The 18,590-nt window shown below is 50.1% G+C and overlaps 3 protein-coding genes across 8 annotated transcripts in view; 2 read left to right on the forward strand and 1 right to left on the reverse strand.

Moving 5' to 3' along the window:
• The first annotated feature begins 3,747 nt into the window (after positions 1-3,747).
• LOC100732577 (olfactory receptor 13J1) lies at positions 3,748-4,737 on the forward strand. Its single transcript, XM_003470864.3, has one exon. The coding sequence runs from the start codon at positions 3,748-3,750 to the stop codon at positions 4,684-4,686; it is 939 nt and encodes a 312-aa protein (XP_003470912.1). The 3' UTR covers positions 4,687-4,737.
• Positions 4,738-6,465: 1,728 nt separating this feature from the next.
• The window catches only part of Tmem8b (transmembrane protein 8B), a 32,513-nt gene continuing 20,388 nt past the window's right edge, over positions 6,466-18,590 (reverse strand). For 3 of the 6 annotated variants that reach the window (XM_063225519.1, XM_063225512.1, XM_063225544.1), the window contains 3 exons: positions 18,144-18,290; positions 17,863-17,979; positions 16,598-17,611 (listed from right to left, as the gene is read on the reverse strand). In XM_063225519.1, the coding sequence (XP_063081589.1) occupies positions 17,099-17,611; positions 17,863-17,979; positions 18,144-18,290 (777 nt within the window). In that variant the 3' untranslated portion in view covers positions 16,598-17,098. Of the gene's footprint in view, positions 15,603-16,597; positions 17,616-17,862; positions 17,980-18,143; positions 18,291-18,590 lie in introns of those variants that run through there. The other 3 variants (XM_063225528.1, XM_063225540.1, XM_063225534.1) reach the window with 2 other exon arrangements.
• On the forward strand, positions 11,385-12,389 carry LOC100729728 (olfactory receptor 13C7-like). Its single transcript, XM_063255349.1, has one exon. The coding sequence runs from the start codon at positions 11,385-11,387 to the stop codon at positions 12,387-12,389; it is 1,005 nt and encodes a 334-aa protein (XP_063111419.1).

Raw genomic sequence — 18,590 nt, forward strand, 5'->3', positions numbered from 1 at the left:
GGCTTTCTTTGGCCTTTAGCCCACCAGAATGTCCTAGGTCTACCAAATTCGACATACTTAATGGAACCCCACTGAATTCTAAGCACTGGATTCTGCCAAGCTTTAGAAGCTCTGCTTTAGTCTATCAAGTTGCAAACATTTCACCAAATCCAAAGAGAGTCAAGACATCTTTTCACAGTTTGGAAAGCTGAGCTGGAGTGAAGCATTGGGTCCTGCCTAGCACATGCTCTGTATAGAGGCAGCTCGGTCATCCTTCATCTGTGTGCCCCTAGCTCCGTCCAAAGGAGGTCATTTGTCTCAAATGCTCTGAACATCTCCTATGAAACCAAAAACTCATATCCAGAAGAACCATAAGGTGAGTGAAAAATGGGGATGTGGAGGCAAAGGAGAGTCAAGAGCCCTAAAGAATTACGAGGGCCTTGGCTCCCCTCTAACTCACCATACTTCACTGAGTAAGGCTCTTCCCCTCTCCAGCCCTCAGATTCCCAATGCACAACAAGGATGTGGTCCAGCTGAGTAGTCAGACTCTGCCCGCTCTGGCTCTGCCAAGTGTCATCTAGGCTGGGAGTAGCCCGTGTTTGGCAACAAGTTCTCTGTTTATTTTACCCTCAACCCAGGAAGTCACAATTAGACAAGCAATGTTGACTTTACTCAGGGTGGGACCTCACCTCAGCTTTCAGAACCTGAGGGGAGTGATGAGAGGAGACAGCATCCCTGTGGGCTGGCAGGGATGGGCACCAGGCAGACCTCAGAGGTATGCATCACCCCAGAGGCACAGAGGCCACAGAGTGCAAAGGAGAGAGGCTCAGGTGGGCTTGGAGAGAACAAAGAAAGGCTGCTCTCAGGAGGTGCTATTTGAAGTGGTTTGTACATAGAGTTTGCCCAAAGACAGGGGAAGGCAGAAAAAATACTGCAGATTCTGCAGACAAAACTCTCTGGTCCTCTTTCTCTTCTCCTCTCTTTCTGTAGTCCCTTCCTTTAGCTAAAGGAAGGAAGACAGAACTGGACACATACCCTTGGCATGCAGGCTGGGAAGCTGACCAGACTCTAGGCTGGTTTGGTGACCTGGTCCCTATTTCAGGGCTCTTTGGTCCTCATGGTTCATCCTCAACCAAGTTTGCTCCCCTCCCTCAAACCTGCTCTTTCCTCCATAATTCTTTTGAACCTTCTATCTGGCTGTCATTTCCCTGCACCTCCTCCCAGGAATTAAGGCATCCTACCTAGCCCTGTGAAGCACCCTAGCCATAGGGCCAAGAGTCTGCTCTGCTCTGGGTTGGGGGGGCAGACATACACTCATGTAAATGGCCACACATGAACCTGTACGTGCATATTCACACTCCAGCACATATTTACACACCTACATGTCAAACAGGTGTTTGTGCATTCACATGTAGGTAGGGACCATGTAATGTTCCAGTGGAGAGACAATGACTGCAGATGCAGAGCTTTGCTAGAGGCTGCAGGGAATACATACATGTGGAAACTTGCAAGGAGAGTACAGCCAATCCTAGTCACTGGAGCTGCAGGGAAAATGCCATGCCATCTCTGTGTCTCACTCCTGCCTCCTGCCTGACATAGGAAATCAGCCTCAGAGTTTCCCACAGAGGAGCTCACAGTTCACACTACCCCTGATCCCAAAGAGGCTTTAAACAGCCAAGTTGAGTGCTTCTATCTGAACCCCAAGACTAGACTGTGCTCCAGAAGTAGCCCTTGATTCCCTGAGGTAAGGCTCAATGCATAGGGCTAAGCACAGTGCCCTGTGTTCCTACTGTGCACAAGGAAAGAGCACCTACAGAAACCACCCTGCCTGGACACTTAGAACTCCAATGAGACCCTTGAAGTGCCTGTCAGCAAAAAGAAAGGAAGGAAAGTAGCTGGGCATGTTGGCACATACATGTAATCCCAGCATCCTGGGAGGCTAAAACAGGCAGATTGCAAGTTCAAGCCCAGCCTGAGCGACTTAGCCATTTAGCAAGACCCAAAAGGGGGCTGAGGATGTAACTCAATGCAAAGGTCAATTCTTAGAAGAAAGAGAGAGAGGAGAGGAAATAAGAGCACAGAGAAGGAGAAGAGGGAGGGGGATGGAGAAGAAGTAAGAGGAAGGAAAGGGAGAGGACAAGAGAGAGGAGAGGAGAGGAAAAGAGAGGGGAGGGAAGGGAGAGGAGAGGAGGGGAAGGGAGGGGAGGGGAGGGAAGTTATTAATGAGCTTCCTGTCACCAGAGATGCGCACCCAGAAGCAGACAAGACCAGGTGTGGAAAGTGGAGCGGATTCTGCCTGAGAAGGGCTTAGAGTAAGCGGCCTGGGGGCACACTTGTCCTCGCTTGCTCCCGCCAGGCCTAACACAATGTCTGGTGTGTTGTAGGTCTTCAATTTCTTCTTGACTTTGGAATAAAAAAGGAGGGAAGAATAAAAGGAGGAAAGAGACTCATGCAAGTGTGCACTGAGGGGAACTGGTGCTCGGCGGGGCCCAGGCTATGGCAATGTATGCACCATGATCCATGACGCCATGCCAGATACCAAGGAGAGGTTGGATTCTGCTCTTTAGCTGCTGAGAAGACTGTGGGGAGGACTTGGGAAAAGGACATCTATCTAGAGTAATAGGAGCAGGCAGAGTGCGGCTTTCTGAAAGTAAAAATCCATCCTGAGCATGCTATGTGTAGACGTCATGATGCCGGAAGACCAAATTCAAGGTTCACTATCCACAGACCCAGTTTCCTAATGTGCAAACTATGGGAGATCCAATAAGTTGACCTCTTAGGGCATTTTTTTGCTAACGTTCTTGGAGTTCATAAAGTCAAAGCACCCCTGCCTCTGCACCAGAGAAATTAGAAACTAAGGCTGGGTCAAAAGATCCATCAGCTTTAGCTGGAAAGCCCACAGCAAAGGCTTCCAAATCTGAAGGTCCAACCCACAAGTAGTTAACAGGGCTGTGTGGGGACAAGGGCTGCATCCACAGACAGGGGTAGAGGCCGGGTGGCCTCTCCGGGGCAGATTCAGTTTATACTTTCCGCATGGGGACCAGAGCTGGCCTAAAAAGACACAAGGCTTCTGCAGCCGAGGGACAGTGGAGAAGGGCTTTCCAGACAACGGGTACAGTTTAAGCAGTGACTCCATGGCTGTTTCAGGGCCAGGAGGACCCTCAGACCATCTAGCCAGAGGTTCTGAAAGCACAGTACCTAGGCCAACAAAGCATCACTGTGATCTACTGAGTCGGAAGCTTTGGGAATAGAGGCAGCAATCTGTGTTTTAATACTTTCCAGGTGACTCTGGTACATGTGAAAATCTGAGGATTTCTGATAGAAACCACTGGTTCCCAAACTATGTCCACAGATCACTTATCTGCAGTGGGTTAAGTGGTAGTCTGTAAAAGGGAGACCAGGGTCAAAGAAATATAGAAGCACGCATTTTTAAAAATCACAGATCATATTAACATACTCAAAGTTCTGAGAAGTCCTGCAGTAAAGAGGACTGTTAATTATTAACCCAGCATCACCTCAAACTGATTTTCAGATTGCCTGTTCATACTTCTTTCAGGGAAATGATCCGCATCAATCCTAATTTTTCACATGAATAAACTGAGGCCCAGAGAGGGTGATGGGAAAACCCTAAAATCACAGAGAGAGAGCATATGCGTGAGCTGGCACAGACTCTGGCAATCCCTCGAGTCTCAGAAGGGCTCTGGGAGCTGCCACTCCTGTACCCTCACTCCTTCTATACAAGCTGGGCAACCCTGCAGAGCTTGCAGCATGGAGCCCATCAACGGGACAGTGGTCTCTGAGTTCTTCCTGAAGGGATTCTCAGGCTACCCAGCTCTGGAGCGCCTGCTCTTCCCTCTGTGCTCGGCCATGTACCTGGTTACCCTGCTGGGGAACGCGGCCATCATGGCTGTGAGCGTGCTGGATGTCCGCCTGCACACGCCCATGTACTTCTTCCTGGGCAACCTCTCCGTCTTGGACATCTGCTACACATCCACCTTTGTGCCCCTGATGCTGGTGCACCTCTTGTCGTCCCAGAAGACCATCTCCTTTATTGGCTGCGCCATCCAGATGTGCCTGAGCCTGTCCACAGGCTCCACAGAGTGCCTACTGCTGGCCATCATGGCCTATGACCGCTACCTAGCCATTTGCCAGCCACTCAGGTACCCTGTGCTCATGAGCCACCAGCTGTGCTTGCTGCTGGCGGGAGCCGCTTGGGTGTTTTGTCTCATCAAGTCAGTGAGTGAGACAGTCATCGCCATGAAGCTGCCCTTCTGTGGCCACCGCGTGGTCAGTCACTTCACCTGTGAAATCCTAGCAGTGCTGAAACTGGCCTGCGGCGACACGTCAGTCAGCGAGGCCTTCCTGCTAGTGGGGGCAGTCCTGCTGCTGCCTGTGCCCCTGGCCCTCATCTGCCTGTCCTACACACTCATTCTGGTCACCATCTTGAGGGTGCCCTCAGCTGCAGGGCGTCGCAAAGCCTTCTCCACCTGTTCAGCGCACTTGGCGGTGGTGCTGCTTTTCTATAGCACCGTCATCTTCATGTACATGAAACCCAAGAGCAAGGAGGCCCACATCTCCGATGAGGTCTTCACAGTCCTCTATGCTGTGGTCACGCCCATGCTAAACCCTGTCATTTACAGCCTGAGGAACAAGGAGGTGAAGGACGCTGTCAAGAAGGCATGCGGCAGCAGACAAGCCTGCAGGTGAGGGAGGGCAGGCTCTGCAAAGGAGCTGAGGCCCTCACTGCCAGTGTCAGTGTGGTGCAGAACTCAGGGCTACAGGTGACTTCATCCCAGGATTCCACCAATTCTGCTACCAATAGCTCATGGATTCCCCTCTGCTCTTTGTCCTACTGTAGCCACAGGCCCAAAAGCCTCCCTCCCTGGGCCCTCAAGGCACCCGCCTGGCTGCTCCCAAGACTCTGGTCTTATTCCTCCTTCCAATTTATGTTCCAGACAGCATTCAGAGGAACCATCTTGAACAGCACATGGGAGTGCACCTCCTTCCCACTGAAACTCATAAACTGCTCCCCACTGCCCCAGGACACAGTAGCACACTTCTGCAGGGGCACTTGAGCCTCTTACAGTTGGCCCTGCTTGACCAATTCCCCGGTCTTCTGCCCCACAATCTTGCCCTTCCCTGTACTGCCCAGCTCTGGAATTCCCCACACACAGCAGCTCCTCCCACATCATGTGTCAAAGAACCACCCAACCTTTCAGGCTCGGCCCCATGTCATCTGCAGGGAGCTACCCCACTTCACCCTTCTCGCTGTGCCCCTCCTGTGATCCAGAAGCACAGAGTGTCCCATTCCACTTCTGTCCTGGTATCCAGAACTACTCAATATCAGGTCCTGCACAAGTTTCAGAAATACATGAACATGGCAACTTCAGAATGGTAATGGCAGGGTCTGGATTCATCCCCAAATCTGAGCAGAGCTGGGATGGAGTCTTCAGATGACAGGCAAAGCCTCTCCCCTCTGTAGGTCACAGTGGAGGCAGCAATGAGGCCAGAGTTCAAGAACCTCAGACCCATACGGCCCTGGGACACAGCAGTAAGTAAGAACATCCCATTTCCCCCTTAGCAGCAGGAACAGCTACAAATTCCAGGGTTGCCTGCCTCATCTGGATTTGGGGGCTGCTCTATCCCTCCTCACCCCATCTCTGGGATGCTTCCATAGCTGCCCCTGCCCAGTTCTCAGCCTATCTGCAGCCTTCCTTTCTGAGAACTCAGACCTGGAGTCCTAAAGCACGTTACTCTCTTCCCTGCTCTGGCCTCGGTGGCCTCTGTACAGTGGGAGATCTGGGCTTGTTCTCAGCAAGAGCCTAGCCCTCCTGTCCACTGACAGAAGACTGACCCAACTCAGCATGAGCTCCTACCTTCCCTCCCATGCCTTCTGTCTGCTCTTTGTGTAGGGCAGCACAGAGCCAGAAGATAAGGCATCACCACCCTCAGTGGCTCCCAGTCACTCTCAAAGCTTTCTGACTACTCCCAAGGGAAGGTTGGCCAAGGCTGGTCAAGGATCAGCCATCGGGTCCTAGGTGCCCCTGACAGGGGTGTGGGCTTTATGTTGTGGCCCTGGAGGTCACAATCAGGTTCAGTTTCAGAAGAGTCACTGAGCTGGTGAAGAAGTGTTACACACTTCTAGGGGAGACTGGAATAAATGACCTTCCTGCAAAGAAAGTAGGTAACATGAATTAAGAGCCTTAAAAATGCCTTGGTTGTCCTGAGCCCACACTGCAGTTTATAGGACTCTAATTTAAGGGATACAAAGGTTTAGATATAAAGGTACCAACCACAGAGTTCGCTGTTTATAGTGACAAAAAACTGTATAATCTTCATGTCCAACCACAGAAGAATGTTCAAGTACATTCTGGTGGAGTCAATGACTGAATGCGATGCAGCCACTAGAGATTTTTTTAAGAATTTGATAACATAAAATGTTCATAATAAAACGAATAGAAAAAATAGGAACACAAAACTCAGTACTCAGTATCTTCCTAATTTTATTTTTAAAGTATATTTTCATATATATGTATATATACATACCTACATATTTATGGGAAATTCTGGGGAACTATGACAAAATATTAACTAACAGTTGTTTTCTCTGGATGATGGGCCTGCAGATAAGCACTCTTCTCTTATTTTCACGATTGTTCAGTATTTCTAAAATGAACATAACTTTGAACTTTTTTTAAGAAAGGCATTCACTTTAAGAAGTGGGAGAGAGAGGACATCAGAGGAAAAGACACAGCTCGGGGTTGGAAATGGGCTGCCGCAGTAATCAGGCACTTGAAGCACAGAAGCAGAGATGAGAGGTATTTGGGGGACACTGACTAGCACAGTAAGCCATATTTGGGAGATTAAACTATAATACATAGGCAAATACATGGGGAGACAGCAGCAGGCATTGGGGCGGGAAGAGACAATGAATTTGCACTTGGCTGCTTAGTTCAGCTTTCGACAGGGAGGCACAGGGGCACTGCTGTACAGTAGGACAGAAAATAAGCACTCACACTCTCCCAGTGCTTACCTGGACGCATGTTCCTGACAAAATTCCAGAAGTTCAATCACAAGGCACCACAACAATCTACAATGTCTCTTGCTTTACTGAAGGCAGTTTGTTAGTGTCTACACTGTGTCAGGTTATTATCTGTACTGTGAAAGGACAGGAAGGAAAGGGGACAGGAATAGAGGAGCCTGTGAAAACTCATGTGCTTAACCAGATCTTTGACTTGGAAGGACTCGCTCATACCCTGAAGGTGTCAGTTAAATCTCCTTAAACTTGGGTGAATCCAGGTCCTCTTAGCAAGGACATAAACCATTTCACAGGCCAAATACCCAAGCCTAGTGAGGGGCCTCCAAGGTGCAGGGCTACAACAGGCCCAGTCTTCACTTTTCCAGTCCAGCATCTCTTGTGCTCTCCTCACTCCAGCAGGGCTCCCCTGGGACAGGACCAGGAACCCAGAGTCTCTGAAGCTCATCTCCCTCAGCTGCCAGGCCTGCTACTTTGTGTAGTTGCAGAGTTTGAACTTTAAATTGGGCAGGGACTGTGAGGTCCCAAGAGCAGGGAGCAAGCAGGCTGTCTACGTGACAGGGGACCCAGAAGCTGATCCTTGGAGCCCTCAACCTGGCCTGCACTAACCACGTACTACTGGTAATATTGGTGCTATTCCCCTTGGTTCCCCCAAGCCTCAGGCCCACTCACCGGGCTCCAGCTCCCTGCACACACTTCAGCACCTGGGCCAGTATGAGGTAAGGTGCTTTCACCTGGCTTGTTATTCTTAGGAAATCTTTCTAAAACATTCAGAAGTCACCATAAGGGGAAAGGTTTGTAACGATAATGAGAGTAATCTCACCCGCCACTCACTATTCACTACACGCCAGGCTCTGTGCTGAGAGCAGTACTTCACCTCACTGGCTCCTCACAATAAACGCCTGCCCCCAGGAAGTACTTACTACTCCTTCCCACTGCAAGTAAGGGCACTGAGAAATGTGAGGAAAGGCAGCGCTGGGCTTGGACCATGACAAGTTGACTCTAAAGCCCACTCTCAACTCCCCTGCCACACAGGGAAGACCTCGATTTTATGGAAGCTGTACCTGAAACTCTCCTCTTATTCCCTCACCTAAATGACAAAAGTAAAATTTCCTGCCAATAAGATTGATGCGATATTTACCTTGCAAACTGACCTTGGTCTGTCAGATCTTAGGGATGGAAGTTTCTAGAAAGATGTGAGGAAATGTTTTAGAGATTACGCAATACAAGAGGTCACTGAATTGAATAGCTCTATGTCCCAAAAAGAGACTCTGCCAAAGTCACACAGCAGAACAGGAACAAAGAATTAAACTCGGGTCCTCCTCCGCCCCATGCACAAATTTCCTTTCACTCTGTGAATCTGATTTCCTGGAACATGGCAGGGTATGTGGCATGGCAGACAGATGGTAGAACAGTTTTCTGAGTGTGTTGTGAAACACCATGGTATCTAAATGTAGAGTCTGTTCAGCAATATTTCTGGTTCTCTTCCTTCGGGGCATGTTAGAACTACAAGGAGCTAGCGACTTGTAGGCAGATGTGAAGCATGTCACTTCTGGGACTAAACATCTAACTGCTTGTAGTTTGTCTTTCCCACCCATATGCAGACTTCATCAGCCAAGGTCTTTGAGTACAGCCCCTGAAGCCCACCATGTACAAGTAGCATGAAAAAGAAAGAAACCTTTCTCCCATTACATCACTAAAACTGCAAAGTCAGGTATTTCCACAGCATAACCCAGTACCATCCTGGTACTCCCTGATGTCCCATCCACATTGCAGAGCCAAAGCTCTTGCTTGCCTGGAAGCATGGTGTTTGCTAGACTCAGACTTCTTTGGGCTGGTTCTAATGTCCATGAATATGTTATGATCAGACTCAACTTGCAAGGAAGTCCACCTGCTCCTGATGCAGTCCTCCAGCCAGAAGAGCTGCTCCTGTAGGTAGAAGACTGGCCCCTAAGTTCCCCTGGCAGTTACATAGGCTGCAACATTCATTTGGGTGTGTTGGAGTGGGGAGGGGCCCTTGGTATCAAAGTGGGATGTTGGGATCCAGCTTTTTGACAGAACAGCAGCGCTGAATCCAAATTAACAGTTCAATTTAAATGACAATCACTGACACTCCTGAGTGCCGGGTGACAGTGATGAATGAGATATGATCCTTTCACTTCAATAGCACAGATTTGTTTCACAGAATAGTCAAACAAACAACACAGCAACCATAATGTAGGCAAATGAAATTCATCTGTGCTAATAGCTGAGAGGGCCATCCTGTTGCAGGGTGCTCAGCTCTACGGAGGTATCTGAGAAGGTGGCACCGAAAAGAAAGATAGGAGCTGAGCCGTGAGCAGTGCGGGGACAGGAAAGGTCAGTCCAGCTGAAAGAGGGCTCATGGGGAGGCAGACGAGACCAGGATGTGCGGGCTTTGTCCAAATCCTGGTAAGGCTGAGCAAGCATACGTGAGGGATGAGGTGGGAATCGCAAAAGGGAGCAGACCAGAGCCTGCTCAGGGAAGCCTCTGCCACTCCCACCTGGGCCTTTGTTCTGAGAGGCAGGGATAAGAAAGAGAACTGCCAAGTCAATGGGTTTCTACCCTTTACCTGTGTGGAAACCGCATCAGACTTTGAAATGAATATAGGTCTTTTGTAAACACACACTCAGCAAAGACAGCAAAGCCTTTGAAAGGCTTGTCAAAATCATTGCAGACTTCAGGTTTGACCCTGTCTTTATACCCCAGATTCTAAAAGAACCCCAGAGGTCTAAAGCCCAAAGACAGGAAGGGATACATCCAAGGACACTAAGACCAAATGAGTAAGTGACCACCAACTCTGAAGTGGCCGTTTGTCCACACTACGACAGGCCCCGGCGCATGGGACGTGCTCAGTAAATATCTTCGGAGTAATGAATGACCATCACACTGGAGCATTTCTTCATCTCCCCCAACTTTAACAAGAGACCCTGCCTTAAAATCCTCAGTGGGTAAGCGTTAAGGTGAGTTACTGCTTTGGTGTGTTCCAGAACCAGTTCCTTAACAATCACCTTAATTCAGGGTTGAGAATGAAAGAGCCCAGACTCTGTGGGGAGACGATGTCATGAACCCTTGTCCGGGATGTGGCAAGTACAGACCCAGCAGGTGCATCCAATTAAGGGATGAGGGGGAACACGTCAGCCCAGGAGAAAAGACCCAGGGCTTCACTGCTGTCCCAGAATGAAGAGCAGAAGTTCATACTCAGCCCTTATTTCTCCTTTAGACCAGGGACCACACAAGATAGCTTTCCTTCCTAAGGCTCTTGTGCTTTGGAGGCACCTAGGGTCCCCCCTGTTAGTACCTGACACTGGCCTTCCCCAAGAAGGCAGTGAGACTAGCTCAGCAGAGCAGTGGCAGCTGCCTGGGAAGAAACTGAAGCCCTTCCTGCCCTCCTTCTCCACAGTTAGTCAGTGACTGATTCCACTTCCACCACATTTGTACTTGGTTCCAGTGCGTGGCATCCCTGCCAACTGCATGTATCCTACAAAGCAATATGGAAGCCAAGAAGTCAGTCACTGGCTTTCACGGCCAGTGCTGAGTCTTGTGACCAGTAGCTCTATTGGGATGTGTATGTTCATGTGTGTCCTTTTAAAAATTAATGGTGTAAGCCAGGTGTAATAGCACAGGCCTGTAATCCTAGCACTTGGAAGGCTGACGCAGGAGGCCAGCCTGGGCTACACAGTTAGACCTTGTCCACCCAAAAAATAAATAATAATAATGGTCTATGATTCCTTTAGGAGAGATGATCTGAAATCAGACTTATACATCCTGCAGAGCCAGGGCCCCACCCTCATGGCCAAAAGGACCCTGGGCAAGATTATCTATGCTCACAGGCCTGTCTTCCAGAACACATCTCACACCTCACTCAAAGAAGGGGGGTAGCAAATGTGGTGGATGTGGGATCTTTTTTCTTCCTGCTGGAGCCCCAATGCCTTAGCACAGAAGAGGTACTCAATAGTCAATGAATGGATGCACCTGGAATATTATGAGTACCAGTCAGTCATATGAAGTCATAACCTAAAAGAGATTCTTCCTGTGAATAGTCTTAACACTTGCAATTCTGAGGGAGCCAGGCAAACATGAACCCTACTGTACTGCCTCCTCTAAGCAAAGCATGGGAAGGAAGGAAGGGGTCCAGAGGGCCAGGAGAAACATCCCTGCCCAAGTTAGATCAGGAGAACTGCAGAATTGAGAGGGCTAGCACAGCCCTGAAACTCAAGGTCTCTCCCTCACAGACACAGTGAAGCCAAAGCCCAGAGTGAGCCGAGCTGCTGCAGGTGACAAATCCCTGCCAGTCAGCGCTTTTTCCAAAAAGCTGTGTGGTCCAGATGGGAAAGGAAAGAGAACAAGATGGATGGGGCAAACTGTACCGCTGTGAAGGAATATGTCCTGCTGGGGCTCCAGGAGCATCGTGACCTGGAGCTGGTCCTGTTTGGGTTTTTCCTGGGCATCTATTGCATGACTGTACTAGGGAACTCCCTCCTCATAGGGTTGATCACCCTGGTGCCCCACCTGCACAATCCCATGTACTTCTTTCTCAGTAACCTCTCCCTCATAGACATCTGCGGCACCTCCTCCTTCGTGCCCTTCATGTTAGCTAACTTACTGGAAACCCGAAAAACCATCTCCTTCCCAGGCTGTGCCCTGCAGATGTATCTGACCCTAGCGCTGGGTACTACAGAATGCCTGCTCCTGGCCGTGATGGCGTATGACCGTTATGTGGCTATCTGCCAGCCACTTAGGTACCCAGAGCTCATGCATGGGCAGAGGTGCCTGCGGATGGCAGCGCTGAGCTGGGGAACAGGCTTTGCCAACTCGCTGCTGCATTCCATCCTCGTGTGGCGCCTCCCCTTGTGCGGCCAGAATGTCATCAACCACTTCTTCTGTGAGATCTTGGCAGTGCTCAAACTAGCCTGTGGTGACGTCTCGCTCAATGTAGTGACAACAACGGTGGCCACGGCTGTTCTGACATTGACCCCGCTCCTCCTCATCTTCCTCTCCTACTTTTTAATCCTGCTTGCCATCCTCAGGCTGCCCTCTGCCACAGGCCGGCGCAAAGCCTTCTCAACCTGCTCTGCCCACCTCACGGTGGTGGTGGTGTTCTACGGGACCATTTCCTTCATGTACTTCAGACCGAAGTCCAAGGACCCCAATGTGGATAAAATTGTCACATTGTTCTATGGGGCCGTGACACCGTCACTAAACCCCATCATCTACAGCCTGCGGAACGCAGAGGTTAAAGCTGCTATCACAGCTCTACGAGGGAGAGCTCTGCTCTCCAGGAAAATGCCCCAGTTTTGCTGCTGCTCCCCCATCTCTTCAGCAGGCATAGGCAAGGCTATATTGCGGTGGTAACCTCAGATTTTCCATGACTTAAACACATTACGGTTTATTTCTCACCCAGCTCGGCTGGGGTTCTGCTATGCATGGTTTTCCTCATCTCAGCATGGCAAAGGGAAAAGGGAAGGGAAGGAAGTCTGCACCAACTCCTGGCTTACACTCACAAGTACTCACGCTTTCCTGCACTCCTGGTTCATGGTCTGTTAGGAGGCACAGATAACGTCAGGGTGGAAGAGAAGCCCTGCTACTGTATTTGGAAGGAAGGAAAGGACTGAGAGACATGAACAACTAGTGACCATATGCCATTCTGCAGAATCAACCCAAGAGCTCCTGGAGACTGGCTTTCTCTGCCCTGATCATTCACTCCCCTTGGACTGTGCCAGGTTAATCATCTCAGCAAAGGTCTGGTTAGTTTGTGCAGTTTTGCACTATTTCAGCCGAATAAGGTTGGAAGTGTGCGTCTCAGAATCTCCCTCCTGTCTGGGAATGCTTTGGGTTACCCACAAGAAATGTCCACCAGCTTAAATACTAGGGCTGGGATCTTTTGTTTTCTTTTGTGTTTTGAAACAGGATCTTGCTACATAGTTCAGGCTGGCCTTGAACTCACTTTGTACCCCAGCCTGGTCTTGAACACACAGTGATCCTCCTGCCTCAGCCTCCCAACTACTAGTGTGTGCCATCACACACGTCTTTAAATGTCTCCCAAAATGTTCGAGTGTTTAGAGGATGAATTTCTGGAAGGTGACAGGATTATAGAGATTTAACTTCATCAGTGAATTAACCCATTGATCAAAATGCAATTTTAGATCTGGGCATGGTGGCACACGCTTGTAATCCCAGTACGTGGGAGGCTGAGGCAAGAGGATCACCACAAGTGTGAGTTCAAGGCCAGCCTGTGCTACGTAATGAATTTAAGACCTGTCTGAACTTCATGGTAAGATCCTGTCTCAAAAAAATAAAAACTGTAAAATAAAAAATCATAGCCAGGTATGGTGGCAAACACCTGTAATCCCAGCACTCAGGAGATTGAGGCAGGAGGATCACTGTGAGTTCAAGGCCAGCCTGGGCTACACAGTGAGTTCAAGGTCAGCCTGACCTAGTCTCAAAAAAAAAAAGGCCGTCTTCAAAAACAATCTAATTTTATGACATTCTTGGGAGATGACAGAAACAGGTCCCTCACAGAGGCATGACCTTGAGGATCATGAGGTCCCCAGCCTGTTCCTCTCTGGCTCCTTTTCTGCTTCCTGGCTGCCATAGGTGAGCAGCTTTCTCCTACCATGCCCTTCTACCATGTTGCTTCTGCCTTGGCATGAGCTTAAATGGCACCAGGTTCCACAGGAACACTCATGTGCCAGTGCACCCTGTTCTGTGCCAGCCAGATCATCTCCCTGTGTTCTCCGTCTGGCCCAAACACAGCTCTATGGCAAAAAGTGCGAACTTCTCCTGCAGGAGCACTCTATCATTGGACTTGAAAACAGTGAGAACTAGATCCAGCTCCTAGCGAGGCCTCCTGGGTTCTGCTTTGCCTTTATACTCCCTAATTTAAACCAGGTTTCTTTCCCAGCTGGGCCTCGAGCAACTTCAAGCCAACACCAAACACAGAGGGGCTGGCTTTGTACAGGTTTCACTCACTGCTCTGAAGGCCCTACAGGTGTAATCTTTAAAATAAATTCCTTACATGGCTCAGTGGTTCTGGCACTTTGGTCAAATCCTGATTGATTGATCACTCTTCTGATAAAAGATTTTGCATAGTTTCCTATTACCATAGCTTTAAATCCAATGCTTCCACTGATCTTCAAAGCCCTCCAGAAGCTGGGCCCACCCGCTTCTTCAGCCTGATTTTGCACTGTGTCCTTCACACAGGCCAGCCCCTCTCTACATCATCTGGACTGCCCACGCCTCCAGGTCTTAGCTCATGCTGTTCGTGAATCATACTGAGGATGAGTTTCAAAGCCAGCTTAGACACCATCTCTTTCATGCAGTTTTTTCTGATGCACTTTGAAATTGTTCTTTTTACATCCTAGGGTACTCTGTCAAGACCTTTCACTTGGGACCTGTCTCATCCTGAGTTGCCCTCCTGACATTTCACCAGCATGAGAGCTTCTTCAGGGCAGGACGGTTCAGTCTCACTCATCTGTGCAGCTCCCACAGGGCTTTCCCCACAGCACACTTGCTGAACTGAGCTGCCTCTTGGAAGCTCTCACAGCACATCTGTGGACTGAGCCTGATGGCTGCACACTCCCCAGGCAGTGGTCAGGGGTCTTGGTGTGACTGTGTGTGCAGACACACATGGGAGCAGGAGTGCTTGCTGCTACAGTCCTGCATTGCAGACAGGCAATGGGGCCCCAATGAGACAAGACAGAAGAGCTTCCCACCACCTCTAGGAATCCCACCAGCACCTCAAACTCAAAATCTATAAGCTATAAAACTGAACTCATCATCACCAACTCCAAGTGATGTCACTACCTCAAGGAAAGGTGCCATCACCCAAAGCCGGAAACATGGTGGTCCTCCTAGACTTCCATACTTCACTCTTCCATCAACCACTAAGTCTGTAGAGCCCCCCTTCCAAGAGCTCTTTAAATCTGTCCCCTCTTTCCCACTGACCCTGTATACCACTTCTGTTACCACACTGTCCTCCCACGCTCCCACCCCCACCCCCACACCAGCCATCAAAATACCAATCTGGCCACCAAACCCTGCTGCTTAAATCACTCTACCGGCTCTGCACCCTGTATGTAAAGAACAGGCCCTGGCCCATCTACCTGTGCTTCCACAACCTCCAGACCCAGACTCCCACACTCTGTACACTTCCATGAATTAAAATCAATCTTTCCCACCTCTGGGGCTCCCCTTGTTCTCCCCACACCCAGAGGCTATGACCTTGAGCTGGCAGGTACTGGACATGTACCATGCACCAGGCTGGGCACTGTGCTGAGTGTTCTAAGTGCTTTACTGAGTGAGGACCAGGTGGAATAACAGCAATCTCCAGGGAGGAATGCAGCATGGACACTTGTAACCACAGAGAACTCTCTCCCTGCATCTTGGCATTATGGGAGCTTGCTTAATTTCCTCACAAGGCCTTCTTTTTCAAAAGCACCTCCAAAGCCCTTAGCTTGGTAGACTGTGTCCTGGCTCTGTTGCCTCTTCATGGCCTTCTATACGCTCCTGATCCAGTCTTGAATCCCAGCTATTTGGGTACAGGCTTCTTAGGGACCTGTATCTGTCCTGTGTGGAGGAATAACATTGTGATACAGGAGCACACGCCTAGTCCACACGCCTTCACCCTTCTCACTGGCATTGGCCACACATTCTCTGTCAGCGCCCCCAGGAACAGACATGACTGTAGGAAGCACAGAAAAAGGGAAGGCTGCTGGCTCTTGAGTTTCAGCAGCCTAGGCCCTGAGGAAAACAAAAAAAAGACTTAGGTACAGATTAAAAATTTGAGAGAAAATAACAGTAAGGCTTCTTCACTCCAGATTAACAAGTAGGGGAAGGGAGGGACAGGAGGAAGAAATGTGCTGCCAGCACTGACCCAAGGAGGTCCCAAAAGGAAGCAGTCCTTTGCCAAGTCCTTAGACAGCCCTACAGGGTAAGAAGATGGGGCAATACATGTCTTCTTTTTCAAGTAAAATGCACAGCAAGACCCCAAAACAAAAGTGGAGTGCCGGAGTAGCCAAGGCCTTAGACAAACTCGAAGGTCTCCACAGGTGGAGCGGGAGGTGTGGCAGAACCTCAGGACTGTGAGGGTTCGCACAGGAGCAAAGACCCTCCTACATCCAGGCAGCCTCCTGGGCCCCTGAATGGGGGTCAGATGGGATGATGGAGATCTCAGGGGGTGGGCGAAACACGGACCCTGGTAACCAGAGAGAATGTCCCCCAGCTTCCTGGATTACACGAGACCCTGGGGACTCACCTATGACCCTTATGGAAACAGAAGAAATCCCAGTTCACAGATTATTTCTGGTATTCAGGAATAATGGAGGCCCAAAATAGAAGTTATGCTTTTCGGTATTGTCTGTAAATCTGAAGTATATGCCTGTTACTCTCATCTCCTGGTACCCTGGCTTTCTTCTCCAGGTGAGTGGGCATCATGGAGGAGGTATGTTTCCCTGATTCAATTTATCTCAGTGCACACATACACACGCACACACACACATGCACACATAACCTGTCATTGCAAGCTGGGCCCACTAGAAATTGAAACACGACATCGGGCAGTGTTTAGAAATGAACAGAGACAGAGTGTGTGCGTAATGGGGTAGAAGCCTCACAGTTAGCTCCCAGGGGCTCCTTCAGCCTGGGCTCCCATCACTCTTGCTATTTCCTCCCCCAAACCCTGACCCCAGAGTGGAAAAGCAGCACAGAACCAGCACATATTTCATTGGAGACACACCAGACTCCAGCTGTACCAGCTCAGAACACCACCACCAGGCCCCAGTTCCAGCTCCATCCACCCTGGACCCCCACACGCAGCACAGACCAGCCCAAATGCCACTCTAAGAAGGAAGCCTCAGGCCAGAGCTGCTGAGTCTCTAGGAAAATCTGGAGACTCAGTTTCTCCAAGATGGTCTCCATTTCCTCTGGAATGATGCATGTTTCTGATAGGACTTTGTCTCCCCGGGAAGTAATTCATGTCTGTAGGATGGCTCCACATCCCTGGGAAGGGCTTCATGCCCGAGACTGTCCTGTGGGGGGCTCTGTGCCCTGCATAGTGCCAGTCTTTAAGAAGGAGTCCATGAATACAAGAAGTTTCCCATGTCCTGGGAAAGCCTCCAGGTCCCTGAAAAATTCAATGTCCAAGTCCTCAAGAATACAGCTTGTCTCTTGTCCCCAAGAAGGCTTCTCATCCCCAGGAAGAACCCTAAAAGGTTTATCCCCTCGGGGCCTGCACCAAAGCCCTTCTCAGCTGGCACAGATGCTGCTGACAGTGGCTCCTCCTGGGCCCACAAGGCCCAGCTCCTCCTGCTCATTGATACACAGCTGGTAACCACAGCCCCGGGCCCGGGCTGCAGATGGAACCCGGTGCTCAGTCTTGGCACGAGGAGGAAGCAGGAAGCCCACACTGCCGGCGATGAGCATATGCCAAATGCTATGGATGTAGAAGTAGTTGTCTCGGGTCTCCACAAACGCATAGAGTAGGATGGCACTGCCTGCAATAAGGCTGCCTGGACACAGGTAGAAAAGCCAGCGGCGCCATGTGGGTGGGTAGCAGTGCCGACGGCGGACACTACGTACTGTCTGGGGGAAGCAGAGAAGCGGGGTTCAGGAACATAAGACCCTCGAACCCAAGCTAGAGCTGGTCAGTCTCAGGCTTCCCCAAAGCCTAGTTGTGACCTAAAGACACCTGCCAAGGGTGGGGTGGACACTGTGAAGGGCAGGTGATGGTGACAAGCCAGGCCCACCTTAAATTGAGACAGTCAGGGTCCTGCACCCAAGTCTTGCTCCCGCAACCCAGACATATACACACACCCCTCTCTGCCCTTACCCAGGCTGTGGCCAAGATCCCCAGGGCGAAGAGACTGGGTCCAAGCAGGTTCCAAAGCCCATGCCGGTCAAGCTGCAGAGCCATGGACAGCAGCATAGCCCCCAGCAAATACAGCACCTAGGGAAAGAGGACTCCAGGGCCTGGACTAGTACCAGTGACAGCACTCCAGGGGCTGGGCCAGAATGGCAAGAGGCACTTAGAAAAGCTCTCAGGGAGAGGACAGTAGTGGATTTCAAGTAGATCTTGGCTATGTTTGTCCCCAGGGCCCACTCTGAACTGACCTGTTTGACTACAGGCTGTAAACGAGCCATGGCAATGACAGTGACCCACACGGACATTAAGGAGCCCAGGAAATCACAGAACTGTAGAACGTCATAGTCCATGATGCAGAAAACGACAATGCCTGGCTGGTCACAGGCGTGATAGAACTGGAAGAAGAAATGACAGGTGTTGAAAGGACTTGGGGTGCAGGTCCGGGTACATGACAGCAGAGAAAGAAGACAGGGATGGTGCACTGCTGCCCGAGAAACAGAGGTCAGCGGTCACTGGTGAGCAGAACTCGGAAATGCCTAACTCGTTCATCTCTGAGAAAAACTCAGTAGGAAGCCGGGTCTGCTCCGTAGGCCATAGGTATCTGGCAGCTCCGAGCTTCTCATTTCTGGAATGTGTGGTGGAGAAGCCAGGTCAAGGGTTCAGATCTCTCAAAATGAGGCTACTCTCTTACCTAT

This window comes from Cavia porcellus, unplaced genomic scaffold (assembly GCF_034190915.1).
Source record: "Cavia porcellus strain 051 isolate PalLab524CR breed Dunkin Hartley unplaced genomic scaffold, mCavPor4.1 scaffold_1, whole genome shotgun sequence".
Classification (NCBI taxonomy): domain Eukaryota; kingdom Metazoa; phylum Chordata; class Mammalia; order Rodentia; family Caviidae; genus Cavia; species Cavia porcellus.

What these genes read in the sequence shown, in the direction of transcription:
- LOC100732577 (XM_003470864.3), top strand. Translation starts at nt 3,748, where the DNA reads ATGGAGCCCATCAACGGGACAGTGGTCTCTGAGTTCTTCCTGAAGGGA.
- LOC100729728 (XM_063255349.1), top strand. Translation starts at nt 11,385, where the DNA reads ATGGATGGGGCAAACTGTACCGCTGTGAAGGAATATGTCCTGCTGGGG.